The sequence below is a fragment of the Panicum virgatum genome, chromosome 3K, assembly GCF_016808335.1.
Source record: "Panicum virgatum strain AP13 chromosome 3K, P.virgatum_v5, whole genome shotgun sequence".
Lineage (NCBI taxonomy): Eukaryota > Viridiplantae > Streptophyta > Magnoliopsida > Poales > Poaceae > Panicum > Panicum virgatum.
In genome coordinates this window covers 25,085,382-25,100,582 of record NC_053138.1, presented here as the reverse complement: position 1 = coordinate 25,100,582, position 15,201 = coordinate 25,085,382, and the positions used below count along the sequence as shown (strand labels likewise).

The 15,201-nt window shown below is 50.7% G+C and overlaps 1 protein-coding gene and 1 pseudogene across 1 annotated transcript; both read right to left on the bottom strand.

Annotated features, from left to right (window-relative positions):
• Positions 1 to 5,351: 5,351 nt before the first annotated feature.
• On the bottom strand, positions 5,352 to 8,364 carry LOC120698606. The gene is made up of 3 exons (XM_039982298.1): positions 7,903 to 8,364; positions 6,648 to 6,766; positions 5,352 to 5,801 (listed from the first exon to the last, which is right to left on the bottom strand). Exons 1-3 carry the CDS (start codon positions 8,320 to 8,322, stop codon positions 5,654 to 5,656), a joined length of 687 nt encoding a protein of 228 aa, XP_039838232.1. The 5' UTR covers positions 8,323 to 8,364; the 3' UTR covers positions 5,352 to 5,653.
• Positions 8,365 to 9,218: 854 nt separating this feature from the next.
• Positions 9,219 to 10,501, bottom strand: LOC120700758 (annotated as a pseudogene).
• Between the last annotated feature and the right edge of the window lie 4,700 nt (positions 10,502 to 15,201).

Genomic DNA, 15,201 nt, shown 5'->3' with positions numbered 1-15,201 from the left:
TTCGGCGGCAACGACGGCCCCATCGTCAGGCGGAATAGGCTGGGCCGAGCGCCGTGTGTCTCGCGCGCCTTTAGGCCATCCCAAATCGGCGCAGTTAATAGGAATCACGGAAGAGTTGGGCCTCCTGTATTATCGATGGACCGCAGTCACCCAGGGCTGGGTTGGGCCAAGAGGAGTGCATTCGTGAGCGAGATCGCCAATTCTATATATTCTTTGAAAGATTGTTAATTTCTTTCCCACCTTTCAGTGTTTGAGACTTGTGAAAAAAATTATTCAACTTGTTTGAGATTGATGCGAACTCCAAAGGACGTATGAGATTAATCTGGCGGAAGAGCAACGTAGAGTGCACATGCTGGATTTGGGGTGGAGCTGGACACGTGTTGCCATATAGGTGGCAGTTGTGCATGGGCGGATGGAGGGGTCTCTTTTGGATTTGAAATTTCAATCTCATTTTTCTTTCAAACTATAAATGCGCCTCCATTTGAACCATGATGATACTGACAATTTATACAATAAAATAAGATTGAATATGAGTATATTATATTTTTTTAAAAAAATATCAACATTTGAAATACAGTCTTTCAATGTCTTCAACATTTTGATTATACAGTTTCAACATTTTCACATTGTTGATATAGTTTATATGAAATGTTGAACAAAATTTGTATAAATATTGAATCTGGCCTTTCAAATTGTTGATTATATTATATTAATATTTTAAACATATAGGTTAGAAAGCCCATAATAAAAAATAATGAATTATTCACGCAGCATGAAAAAAACATACCGTACCTGCCACCTAATGAAAGCACATTGGCTAGCCGATGGCTATATATACCCTTCTGTTGTTTCATGTTGTGATTGCTTGATTGGAACATGGAGAGTATTCTCAGGCCATGTTGGGCCGTGCGACGCCGGCACTTCACACATCGCATGAAAGATATATAGGAAGCCCCGCTTTGGAGGCAGGTCTAAATTTTGAGTTTCATTCAAATTTATAGTAATTATCTTTGCTTTAATACAGTGGATATCTTCCTCCATGCCTAGTTTTCTTTCTCATTTTCTTTTTGGTAAAATCTAAATGAAGAGGTTTTCCATTTAGGCTTAAAAGGACAGCCCTCCAACTTTTTTAAAATGGAAAATCTAATCCCGCCAAATTTTTAAGAATGAAAAGTTGTCATATTTACATAAAAATAATTACTAATTTGTACTCCATGAAAATTATGAAAAAGTAACTTCATATACATACATTAATGTCAAGAAAAAGTAATTGCTTCTGATCCATGCCATTATTAAGAAAAGTAACTTTTATATTAAGTTAAGAAAAAGTGATATATGTAGTATACGGATTTTAGATAAAAATTACTTTCTAGTTAACGATAGAAAGTAACCTGCTAATAGTATACATGAAAGTAACTTGTGACTAATTTATATAGCAGAGGAAGTAAGGTTTACCTGGCTAATTTAAAGCCGTAAATTCGTTCTGAAAAAACAGTGCATGCATGTGACGGAGTGGTGTAGGATCAAGAACACCGACTAGAGGGGGGGTGAATAGGCGGTTTAAAAACTAAACCCAACAACACTAGAGAAATTTAATTAGTAACAAAGGAAAGCCCTATGTCAAGCTATTACAATCTCTAGATGGGTTTGCAACCTAGGGTGACAAGACACGAATTAAGCTCTAGTAAAGTAAATTGCTCAAAGTAAAGACAAGAATAAAAGAGAGCAAGAGTAGTAACCGAGCTTGACACAAGAATATATCCCGTGGTGTCGATGACTTGCCGGTCACCCCTAATCCACGTTGAGGTGGATTCCAAGAATCAACCGCTCCTCTATCAAGAACCTCTTGATCTTGAGCCGGCTTGAATCAAGGAACCGCTCCACACCTCGATTCCACTAGAGTTGCTCTTCACCACTCCGGTGAGGTGAGCACAAGACCTCTCACAACCGAAATCGGGGCTCCTCAACAATCTCCTTGGAGGTGCTCCACGAAATCCACTTCTCCAAGCCGTCTAGGGAGCGGCAACTCCCAAGAGTAACAAGTTGATGACGCTTGCTTGAAGTTTCCCTAATGCCACAAAGCTCAAACTCTTGATGCAATGCACTAGGAAGCTCTCACACTCTTAAAAATGCAATCTCTAAGCAAGTGTGTGTGAGAGAGGGATGCCTTAGCTCTAATGTGTCAAGAATGCTATCCAAATGGCCAAGAGAGTCACCCAATGGCCGGGCATTGGGTATATATAGACATCCCTCCAAAAACTAGCCGTTACACTCTTTTCTGCGAAGTCGCGGACCGTCCGCGATTCAAAAACCGGACTGTCCGCCGTTATAAACCAGTGAGTCAGAGTGCATTTAATGCATGTCAGAACTAGCCGTTAAGCCCTGGCGGACCGTCCGCGCCCCAGTGGCGGACCGTCCGCAGTTAAGAGTTCCAACCCCACCAGAGACTAACATCGTCTCTGGAACAACTTTGAGATTATCCTGCGGACCGTCCACGCCTCAGGAGCGGACCGTCCGCAGTTTAACTTTGAAGCCCACACCAGAGAGACACCCTTTCTGGTAAAAAATGAAATACAGTAGCGGACCGTCCGCCCACCTGGGCCGGACTGTCCGCCAGCCCACCAGAGCCTCTGCAAGCTCTCTGGAACGATCGCGGACTGTCCGCCCCTCAGGTGCGGACTGTCCGCCGTTACTCAGTGAGCTCGAACTTAGTCTATTTCAAAACTTTTCAAAACGCCGTTAGCCCTCATGCATGCAACTAGACATTTTGAGCAAAATGGCACTAAAGACCCGTCAAGCATGAGTACACAACCCCTCTTGATAGTACGGCTAACTATCCAACAAATCCGGTCACTTTTCATCCACTAAACGCCTTGTGACCGGTAAAATGTAAAAGCCCTATTTTATACCTTTGCCTTGAGCCCGAGCTTTACTCATCATCTCCAAAACTCCATACGTTCACAACCAAATGTCTTTCATCCGTGAATCAACCTATACTCATCTTCTCAAATGAAATCGTTAATCCACAAACCGTTGTCATTAATTACCAAAACTAGAATTAGGGGCCTAGATGCTTTCAAGTGGGTGTGTACATATGTATGAGACAAGGAGAGAATGAAAAGGTGATGATGTAAGCGCATGCATGCACATAATTTTAAAATAAATAGATCGTACTTTTAAAATCGAGCATCCAAATCGAAATCTGATTACACAGTTATATTTGTTTCGATAAAAGTTTCAAAATAAGACCTCACATCACTATATTTTAATGACATATTTTTGAGAGAAAATGCTTCTTAGTGTATTCTGATTTGCTTATGATGATTGCAAAAATTGCTTATGGATTTACAGAACGCGGCTTTGCATGCCTGAGTTCAATTAAGTGCATATTTGTGTTCATGCTATGAAGATAGATTGTTTCGTGTCATTAATGGATATAAGAGTAAAAACTTTGTTAGGTAGGTGAATATTTATTACATGATCAATAATAAGCAATTTTAGCAGACCGGTTGAGCATTTTAACTAATTTATTTTGGTACTTTTCCATTATACATAAGCAATTTCGGTGTCTTTGATAAATATTGTCAAAACATATATAAGTGGGATCTTGTTTTGAAAGTCTCTTCGTAAACAGATTTAATTGTGCAATCAGAATTTGAATTTGATGGATGGTTTAAGAAGTATAACTTTTTTAAATTTTAAAATTGCTTGCATGTGCTATTGCACGTGAGGATTTAGATTGGCATACAATAGCTGAAATGTTCAGTCGGCCGTACTAAAGTCATTACTTTTTTTTGAAAAAAGTAACTTCACCACTTTAAGCAAACATACTCATGTGAGATCTTGTTTTGAAATTCTTATTAAAAGAACATAATAGTATTATCAAATTTTGATTTGGATGTATGGTTGTAAAATATTGATTTTTTTAAAAAAATTGAGATTGATATGCATGTACTCATTATTGCTCACATACAACTTATGGATTGTGGGGCTAGCGGGCTCTCCACTCTCCACCGATCGTCATCATCGGGAGAGCCTCTCCCCGTAGCTAGTTCTTTCTTTTTTGGAATTTCTCACAATAAATGTGTGCTCTTGTTGTGCTTGATCTCTCTGAATCCCCCAAAACAACTCCTACACACACTGTACTTCTAACTTCCTAGAGCACCACGAAACCAAAAAAAAAAAGGCGCCAAAAATTGTGCTTATTTCCTTCTTGAATATCTCTTCCTTTTATTTCCCCACCGTGCTTCCATGAAACCCAAAAAAACAAGAAAAAAAGGGAAAAGCTGACCGTGCTCCGATCAGCAGCTGAAACTGAAAACTGTACACCATGATGAGGCGAGGAAACGTAACTGCCGCAATCAGGCCGGAGTGAATGGCTCCACAGTGAACCGAAGCCGCTGCGAGAGCTGCCATCAGCCTTGGACGCCCGGCGAATGATGATCCATGATGAGCCCCCGCCTGCGCCCGTGGCGGCAAAAGCCTGCGCCGAGTTACCACACCCCACCCCGCCGCAACAGCCGCCCCGCCCCGCCCCGCCCCCGGGTAACCATCATGGCATGGCTTGCGAGCCAGCGAGAACGAGAACGGGCGACCACCGATCGGCACCGGCTCCCGCCAGCTTTGGGCTATAATGGTGCCGCACCGGCTCTCCCTGCGCGGGCGGCAGTGAAGGAGATTCAAGCAAGGGGCGTGCCGCGGTGGTCCCGGCCGGGAAGCCCCCTGCCGGATTTGTCGCCGCGTCCGGCGCTCCGTCCCCGTCGGCGCGCAAGCGCGCCCGACCGGCTGTTGTTTCGTTCGTTCTCGGATCCCGGGCCGGGGGGAGGGCGGGGACACCCGTGCGCCGCCGTGCTGGTGACTACCATGCCGGCCGTGCTCGTGTTTAGGACTAGGACCCAAAAGCCAATGATGCAGCGCGCCGTGAGCGCTCGTTATTGGGTTTGGGCCTCGGTGGGGGCTGCGGAGGTTTACACACGACGAGACGAGATCCAACTACTACGGCCGCGCGGAGTACCCTGCACTGCACAGTCCCACTACTACGTACGAGTACGACCAGCTACTGCATGCATGCTGCTCTCACTCTGACTGACATCGTCTGCTGCCGCCGTACGTTTACCAGCTAGTAGACAAGAGCTACAGCACATACAGATGCGTGTTGACACCCGATCAGACAGCTGGTCAAACGCCTCGTCAGGTTATATGGTGCTTAAGCAATAGTTTATGCGACGTACGTCCTGGACTCCTGCTGGGCGGCGTCCGGCGCCCTGCTCTACGAATCGACAGGCACCCGCAGAACGGACGGTCAGGCAGCTGATCAGCTTCTGCCTTTTTTTTACAATATACTCCCTCCGTATCTGAAAAGAAAGCCGTTTAGAACAGCAGAGTGAGGGGGCAGCTAGTCAACTACAACAGTAGAGCTAAACGACGAGGATAAATAGAATACATCAAACACAACACCACATCAGAGCAACATTACAAACACACACACGCAGATCAGGCACACGCTAGGATTGACAGGCGGTGAAGGGTTATTGAGGCGGTTACAGCTAGCTTATCGACCTCTTGTAACTTGTAAGAAGCTCAGCCTTGGCAGTAAAAGTCTGCACGCGAGGAGGAGGAGGGAGGAGGGCCCGTCAGCGTCAGCCAGGCGTCGTCAAGCCAGGAGCCAGAAGTTCTTCTGCCACCGGGTGCTGATGAGGTATCCGCCGACGCCCTTGCTCTGCCGCCGCACCGCCAGCGTCAGGCACTCCGCCCGGCTGATGCACTCCTCCACGAACGCCTCGCCGCTGCTCCGCATGAAGCTGCACCACCACCACCATTCGCAACACCAAGTTAACAACCTTACCAGATCAGTGTACTAACTAGTGCTCCAGTAGTAGTAATAACACTGGTGCGAACTCGAATAATGAGCATGCCAGTGTTGGCCCTTTTGGTCACATGGTACAGTAAAAAGTAACTTTCCCGACGCTGCACTGCAAGCTTTTTCGTGTGGCCATGGACTACTTTGAGATGTGCAAATATCAACACGAGGCCGGCCAGCCGCCAGCAATGGCAGGGGGCGCACTGCACCGTTCTTGCTGGATGGGTAGGTTGGCCACGATCGGGAGGAGATCGAATTGAAACTCGGAGGACAAGGGGACAGGCATCTCCGGTTTATGGATAGATAGATGGCACATGGCTGTTGGTTGTTGGCTGCTAGTTTTTTACCCCAAGGGCGGCAGAGCCCCCCCTTCCCAACCCTGCTGCTCCACTGTTCTCACAAGGTCCCTGTTCCTTCCTAAAAGCGCCAGCTCGCCGAGCAGTTCTTGGTACCAGAAAACTAGAGCTGCTAAATTACCCATTCGCCCGGGAATTTCAGGCACGGGCGTCCCTGTCACTGGGCATCTGTTTCTGAAATCTGGAGGATGATGGGCGGGCGTGAAGAACAAACAGTGTGCGATAGGCTGTGCCAGCTGCGCGAGATTCTATTCCCTTTCTCTCTTTCACCTTTGCGCAGGCCAGACCAGGCCAGCTGATCCTGATCCATCCGTGACAAGGGGTGCCGAACTGCGATGGATGGATGTGAACGTGCTGCGTGCACATGCCATGCATCCATCTTGTGTGTGTGAGAGAGAGAGATGGTACCAGCTGATCGAGCCTGAGCTTACCAGCAGAAAGGCGAGGGCTTGCGCTGGCTGAGCACGAGCACGGACGCCTCCAGCTTCTTCACCTGGCTGAGGACGGTCGACAGCTTGGGCCCCTGGATCACAAGCGCCTCCACCTCCACCTAACACATTCATCAGGATTCAGGAAGCGGTCAGTTTTGGTTTGGATGACATCGGACGGGATACCCTGATGCATGAGCACTGCACGCCCTTCTCATCACGGGCGCATGCATCGTCCACTGCAGCACTCAGTGGCTCAAGTACAAACTAATAAAAAAACTATAGTTTGAGTGACTGACATAGTGACATGTTAGAACCCAAATGCCAGGGAAATTGTTCAGAGACGTACTCAGTCTCAGAAGGCATTTCTAATTTAATTGTTATTAGGAAGCTCAGGCTGTTTATACCGAGCATCTTGCTTTTTATGAAGGTGAGGCCCTTTTTAGCTTTAGGCCTGCCATGATCCATCAAGGAAAAGGGTGCCCATGATTCCGTCCCCTTTCATGAACGTTCTGATCAGATCTAGCCAACCCACCAACATCTTGCCTCCAGGCAGTCAGTGTGACCGAGAGTGGCCCAAGAACCCACACAAACTTGATCCAAGAAAAAGCCACACGGCCAACCGTAACTCTCTCAAGTACAAATTTCACTACATGAACTAGTTAAAGAAGCAATCTTTTGACTTATGGGCCAGTACTCAGTAAAATTAGCACTTTTGCCATTCAGTCTACTATACTTCTATACTTGTTGAGGCCGTGTTTAGTTCCCCTTAAAATCCCAAAAAAATTCCAGCGCTACAGTAATTTCGAACGTTTGACAACTAATTAGAAGTCTTACCACATTTTAGCTGCTGGTGCAGATTAAGGTCATAAATTAGAAGTCCAAAATTAGAAGTCCAAAATTTTGAGTTGTTGTCTTAAAGGCTGAACCTTTTAGCTGCTGGTGCAGATTAAGGTCATAAACTCATAATGTACATTGTAAAACAACTTTTGGCATGCTTAAATGGTCCTTAAGTGACTTCCCACGTCTTACCAAATTAAATGATTTTTTTGAACGACAACCAAAATGAAAGAAATTTGGAAACAGAATGTGAAATTCCTAGCTCACTATACGTTCTGAAACAAAAAAGAAAATGTGCCTAACCAACCTTATCTGTTTACTGTGTGGATGCGGAACACTTGCAGCAACAAGCTGCAAATAACCAGAAAATAAAAAAAATTGTGCACGCATGGACAGACAGGCAGACAGGCGCACGCACCTCAGGCTTGCAGGCCTTGCAGAGCGCGCCGAGGGAGTTGGCGAGCGCGGAGGCGTCCGCCCCGCCGCCGCTGGCGCTCTGCGGCGGCAGGACGTGGAGCAGGGTGAGGAAGTCGCCCTTGCTGGCGACGTGGGTGAGCGCCCACATCATGGCGTGCTTGGCGCCGGAGCTCTGATCCACCACCACCATGACGCGCTTCCGCCCCGCCGCGGCGGCTGCCTCCTCCGCCCGGCAGAACCCGCCGCCGCCGCCGCGGCGGTGGCCGCGGGCCCGCGCCTTCTTCCGGGACCAGCGCCGCGACCCGCGCCTGCTGCTGCCGCCGCCGCACTCCCACTCCTGCTGCAGCGCGGCGCCGCCGCCGCCGTCGCTGGAGCTCAGCTGCCGCAGGAAGTGCTCGCTGCTGCCACCGCTGCTCCCCATCGGACTTCCCAGGATGGGTTCGTGCGCGCGGCTCGGTGTGCGTGTGGGTGGGTGTGGGGTCGACTGTCGAGCCTACTTATTAGGACCGGACTGGTAATCGAACCGGTAAGGTCATCGGTTCACTTGTTCATTGGTCTAACCAGTAAAAACCGGTTAAACTGTCGGTTCAATAGTTTTGGACCGTTAGATTGAACCGGCCATGATATCCTATGAACCGGTGCATAGAAGTACATATATAGTAAAATAAATTTAAGCTTGTACAACCATAGCAGCACTGGAATTATTGTAGTATGTGAAACAAACCGTTAGCCATGCAAATCTAATTACTCTTGCATATAAAATTGTCATCCAGCATCTGATAGCTACATGCATAATATGAACTAAAGAGTATTTTTCACAAAGGAACATTAAAAGGCGCCCATAACTCAAGTCCACAGAGGGTGTGTTTAGATGCTCAAACCCCCCATCCAAACTTTCCATCACATCTCCATCACATCGAAACATTAAATATAGCAAATGACCCATGCATGGAGTACTAAATGTAGGTAAATAAAAAAACTAATTGCATAGTTTTGATGTACGTTGCGAGACGAATCTTTTGAGCCTAGTTAGGTCATGGTAAGATAATATTTACAACAAATAAACAAAAAATGCTATAGTGTGCTACATTGTCCGATGTGACTTTTTCTCCCAATTTTCTAGGAATCTAAACACAGCCAGATTGATTTATTCATTCCTTTTCATGATTGAAGTACTAGACCTATGTACAGACCCTATGGTACAGACTATACTGAATGAATGCATCCAAAATCTACCTATCAACTTAGAGTTAATTCCCTGTGTGCCATCGCAAAATTAGACTCATCCCTTACGTGCCATTGAAAATATAGTCATCCCTCCAATGCCATTGTTTCTAATTTTCCATCCCCTCCATGCCATTCCGTCAGCTTCATCCGTTAGTTGTGCCACCGCAGCGTCTGCAGCGCGTACACCCACGGCGCGCCGTCGAACCTGTTCCGCTCCAACTGCCACCGCGCCGTGTCGCGCACCATCAGGCCTAGCCACGCCATGATGCGCTCCCCCGCCTCGTTCCACCCCTGCGCCAGGCCCTCGTCCAGCGGGCCCAGGTCGCGCCACCACTCCCGCAGCTTCGACCGCACCGCCGCCCGAAGCTTCGCCGGGAGCATCTCGTACATCTCTGCACGCTCCGCGCCGGCCTCCTCCTGCAGCCACTCGGCCTCCATCCGCAGCAGCTCCTCCGCGGACACGATTACGCTCGCGTACTGCTGGTCCAGCCCCGCGCCGCCGACGGTGCCGTGCGGCGCGTCTAGGAGCTTGCGCCAGTCGGTGGGGGCTTTCTGGCCGGACGACGCCCTCGCCTTCCCCGACCGCGGGTGCAGCAGCTTCGACAGTCGGGTCTGGACGCTGTCCGTGGTGGCCGCCGGCGGCGGCGGGAGGCCGGCCACGAACGGGCCGAAGATGGCGCAGATTCGGACGAACACCGCGTAGGCGGCGCACGCCATGAGGCCGATGGCCTTCTCGTAGCTCTGGTTCCACAGGGCGCTTCACCTTGAGCCGCTGCGTCTTGAGCTCCTGCCGGAGCGACTCCGCGCCGGGCGGGTCCCCGGCCTGCTGCTGCTGCGCCGCTGCCGCTGCCTCCGCCGCCGCCGCCTGTGGGTTCTGCGGGATCGGCCCGCTGAGGCGGTTCCATCCCCGGACGTTCATCTTCCGCTCGGTGGACTCCAGCTCGTCGAGCGCCTCCATTTCGGAGCAGAGCTTGGCCGTGGCCGCGACGAAGCGCTCCATCTTCTTGGCCTTCACCCTGAGCCCCTTGGCCACGAGCAGGTCCAGCCGCGCGTCGTGCGCGCCGGACTTGAGGCACGCGTACACCCCGCCGAAGTCGAGGCCGCACCGCAGGCCGAGCCGCGCGACGGCGGCCGCCGCGGCGTCCAGCGACACGACGAACTCGGCGCAGGCCAGCCGATGGCGTGCAGGAGCAGCGCGCGGGGGTGCTGCGCAGGCCGGCGGCCGAGACCACGGCGAGGCCAGCTAGCTCGGATGCCATGGCTGCCTGGGTGCCTGGCCCTGCACGCGTCAGCTCGTCCCCGACGGCTTTGCACGGCCGGCCATAGCGACGCACAAGCAAGGAGGCGGCCGGATTGGGTAGAGAACAGGGCATCGCCCCACTGATGCGTGGGCCCACAGCAGCGTCAGGCACAACTAACGGCTGAAGCTAACGGAATGGCACAGAGGGAATGAAAAATTAGAAACAATGGCATTAGAGGGATGACTATATTTTCAATGGCACGTAAAGGGATGGGTCTAATTTTGCGATGGCACACAGGGAATTAACTCATCAACTTATCTGCTATCCAAGCTCAAGCCGAAGTGTCCAAAATCGAAAATCTAAAAGGAGAAAGGAATATAGATCGGTGAATACATCTACAACAGCTAGCAACGAATTGATTTGAGCTCGGCGACCAAGTACCACCTGGCATCGGCAGTTGCCTGTTGAAGGCTGAAGCTGTCACATCCCAAGCCAATGGAAGACGTGTCCCATTGGAGCAGCCACGCTGCAGATCTCGTAAGAAGGGCCGGGAAGCGGTGGCCATCGCAGCTCAAATCGAGCTCACTGACCGCACGGCATCACGCACCGAGGTCGTAGGATCATCAATTGCTCCGCTTATTTTGGAAGAGATAATGACGGGACGAAATAGATCTGTGAGTTGGGAGAAACTGTAGACTCTGTAGCGCACAGTTGCAGAGGAGCGAGAGCCTAGCGGTGGTGAGGTGGGCCGCACCACTTGGCAGCCCAAGCCCAGGACGAAAACTGTCGCTGTAACAAGAGCCATCCGGTTCAAACTGGAACCGCCGGTTCGATGAAAAACCGGCTGGTTCAACGGGTTTTACCGGTTCGATGGCAGGGACGGTCTTTTAAGTGAACCGAACCGCAGGAGGCTCTGGTTCGGTCTTTTAACGGTTGAACCGCCGGTCCGGTCCGGTCCTAACTAGGCTGTCGAGTGCTGGGCTTGGCTTTGGTGCGCGTGTGTGCGTGATGTAACGTTGTCCCTTGTTTTTAAAGTGGAGGCAGCCACGGGTGTGAGTTAACCAACATACGTCCCCTCTCTAAATCAGGTGTTCTGATAGAGTAAGAACGGTCAACATTTTAAACTAAACTTCCATCCCTGCCGGCACAAGAAAACACACAGTATGAGCCTTTTGTATGTATGTTTTAAACTAGCAAAAATATATAGGCTTAAATCACTTCATTATTTTAGCTTACAACTCCAAATCTATGATCTATTACTCTACTATGGAGTTGGGGGCCAGAATCCTACTACCAAATAGACCAGACAACATTTCAGTGTTTTAAATGTCTGTGATCACTGTCACATCTAGCAGGCATCTACACTTCGGGCATGTTTAGATCTTTACCCATAAACTCTGTAAATATAAAAAAAACGTCACATCAAATATTTCGACACATGCATGGAATACTAAATAAAGTCTATTTACAAATTTTTTTGCATGGATGGACTGTAAATCGCGAGACGAATCTAATGAGCCTACTTAATACATGATTTGCAACAGTGATGCTACAGTAACCATCCGCTAATTATGGATTAATTAGTATCATTAGATTCGTCTCGCGATTTACAACCCATCTGTGAAAAAAATTTGTAAATAAACTTTATTTAGTACTTCAAATTAGTAATATTCCAACACAAAATTTTTTTGCGCCGGAACTAAACACGGCCTTCCTTCTTGTGGCCATATTCCACTTTCAACCGGCTGCTATGCTAAAGCTTCCAAATGTTGCATGGGGGCCAACTCTAATGCCTCAGCGGTGAATTGATGTAGAATCAGCCACTGTTATGCATGTCCTGACTTCTGAGCCCGCTTGCATAACCAGGACCACACACAGAGTAGAACCCAAAGGAGATGACACGCACACGCCAACAGTAAGGAAAAATCTGAAAAGTACTGAACGAGGAGGAGCAAGAACCAAGAAGAGGCGCTCCACGGTCCACACTTCAGGATGCAGGAGTTTTTTTTTTTTGATGGGTTCAGGATGCAGGAGTTGGAAAACGGAAGTGTTGTGTTTTGTTTTGCTTGCAACCGGGGGAGTTGGAAAACGGAATCGCTATCCAGCCACAGCTCGACGGCTAGTGATCTGACGGGTAAGAGGTGCTGAGGTGGTCAAAGAGTTGATCACAAGATTCGTGCAAAATCATGTCCGTGCAATATGCTGAAACGGTTGCAAATCCAGGACTGCTGATTTTATGGGCACCAGGTACGCGCGGGTAAACTTTGACTTCAAGTAGTAGGCCTCTGCGTTATGGGCGGCCTGTACACGGCCCAGTCGCCGGTCCGTACGTTCCTTGTCGTTTGGTTTATCATCAGAGTATACAGCGCAGCGTTAGTCGTCCACTGGTCGTGTGTAGGCATGTGTTTCTTGCCAGTGTACTGTGTGCGTAAATGCATTTCTCATCATGGGGTACCGTAGCTATTAGCCTATACCATGTATTGTGCTAATTAATTAGGGCGATTTTAATATTCATTGGTATCCTTAGCGAGTTTAGATTAATATCGTACATGCAGCTCACGGCCCATTGGTCTGCCCGAAGCACGGCCAATTTAGCACGTCCCGTTCCCCGCTGTGCCCGAGCCTGGGCCGGCACCCCAGCTCGTGGGTTGGCATGGCCTGGCACGGAGTTAGCAGGCTGGCCCAATAGTGGCCCGCCTACTGTGACATCTCAAAAATCCATCAAACACAAATCACACGCTAAAATAATTACTGAGCTCAAAATACTCTTAAAACCCGAGCCCTTTCCCGGAATCCCTCTCTCAGTTCCTAACGTCCGATTCCCGACCCCGATCTTTTTCCTGGGGCCTCGTCCGCGCGCGCACGCAACGTTGCGCGTGGCCAACCGGGTCACAGCGGCCGCCGCGAATCCCGCCGGCGAGTGCTTGTTCCTCTCTCTCCCCTCTTTTTCTTTTTCTTTCTCCCATTTTCCTTTTTCTTTTTTTCTTTCTCTCTCTCCTTCCTCCTTTCTCTCCCTCCTCTGCCGCGCGGCCCGGCCCGCACTCCTTCCTTTCTCCTCTGCCGTGAGCGCCTGGCCCGCCCCCCTCACCTCCTGCTCCACCCGGCCACGCTCCCCGCCCGAGCACGCCTCCCTTCGGCCCGTGCGCACGCACGCCCCCTGGACCCCGCTCCTGCGCACGCCCCCCCGCCCGCCCGCTCCCGGCTGCTGCTCCGTGCACGCACACGCACACGCACACGCGCGCACCGCCACAGCTCACCTTCCCCGGCCGAGCGCCGCGCCGCGCCAAGCCGACCCGGGCCGTGCACACGCGCGCGTGCGCCCGCGCCCGCCGCGCCGCGGAGCACCGAGCCGCGACACCGCCCGCCCGCGCGCGCAGCCGTGCCAAGCTGCCCGCGCGCACGCACACACCATCCACTGCCTTCCCGCCGCACGTCGGCCCACCTTCCTCTCCTTGCCGTATGACGACGGCCACACATCACCGGTGACCTTGGCACAGCGCTGCCTGCGCCGGTCGCCCGAGGCGTCGCGTCACCAGTGCTCGCCTTGCCGACCGCACCACCGCCGCCGTTGACGTCCCGCCAGTGCCGCACAGCGCCCGTGCCGTCGCATCACCGCCGAGCCGCCTCGGTGCTAGCACCGCCGCGTCGCGACTCCATTAACTCGGCCGCATCGCTCACCGGCCTCCGCCCGCGCCCCGCCAAAACTCCACCGCCTTAGCTCGCCTATAAAAGGACCCCCGCACCGCTCCTCCGCACCACAAGCCACCACAGCCACTGCCCACCTCCTCCCGAGCCCCAGCGCCGCCGCCTCACGCGCACCTCCGCCGCCGCCAACGGTCACCGTGGCCAAGCCGCCCCACTGCACCCCAGATCGCGCTAGGTAGGGGAGACGGACCTTCTCCTCCTCCTTCCCCTTTTCCCTCACCGACACCGCCTCTGGCCGGCTCTATCGCGCCGCCCACGGCCGCCGCCGCGCTCCTTCCCACGGGCCCCCCCTCTGAAATTGAGGGGAGAATCGAATCCCGGCGTCGCCCTGCCCCTTTCCCCCCTATTCCCGGCCGCCGCCATGCCCCAGGGCCGCGAGCCCATGGCCGCCGGCTGTAACGGCCCAGGTTTTTAAATAGCCAATTTAGGGTAATTAGAACCAAATCATGCATCATATGCTTGAATTGCTTGAAAAAGGATCTTTTTGTAAATATAAAAAGGTTCTATGTGTAATTATGATTTTATGCAAGGTCCTTTCTGCAGTTATATTGAATAGAGTATGCATTTATAACTTTTGTGGAGGGTGTTTTTGCAAAATTCAGAGCATTTATTACATGGCAGCAAATTTTGCTTTTAAGTCTATGTTTAAAGTGAAAATACATTGAAAAAGACAAGGTTCCTGGAATTTAAAATTCTTTCCATGTTTTCAAAATTAGCTCTTGAATCTTTGATCAAATAAATTTTTGGTCAACATCAAAGTTGTAGGTCTTGAAAAACTGAACAACTTTCATGTTGGACACTTTTTCATTTGAGCCCTAGATTAATAGTTATCCATGTTGTTCAGATAGGTCTCTGAAATTTTGGAAATTGCGTTTAGATCCCTGTCTTCTTCCCCAGCTTCCCTCTCTGCTCTCTCTCGCCGCCGGTGCCGTGCGCCGCCCGCCCGCCGCGCTGGGACGCCCCCGGCCAAATACAAATTCGCCTCCGCTTCACGTGGCGCCCCCACGAGCTTCTGGACCCAGCTCCCCGCGCGCTGGAGCTCCCTCCCTTCGCCACGCCGCCCAGAACCGTCTCGCGGCCGCCACCGCGACGCCGCCGTGGCGAGCTCGCCGTAGAGCCCCAGGGCC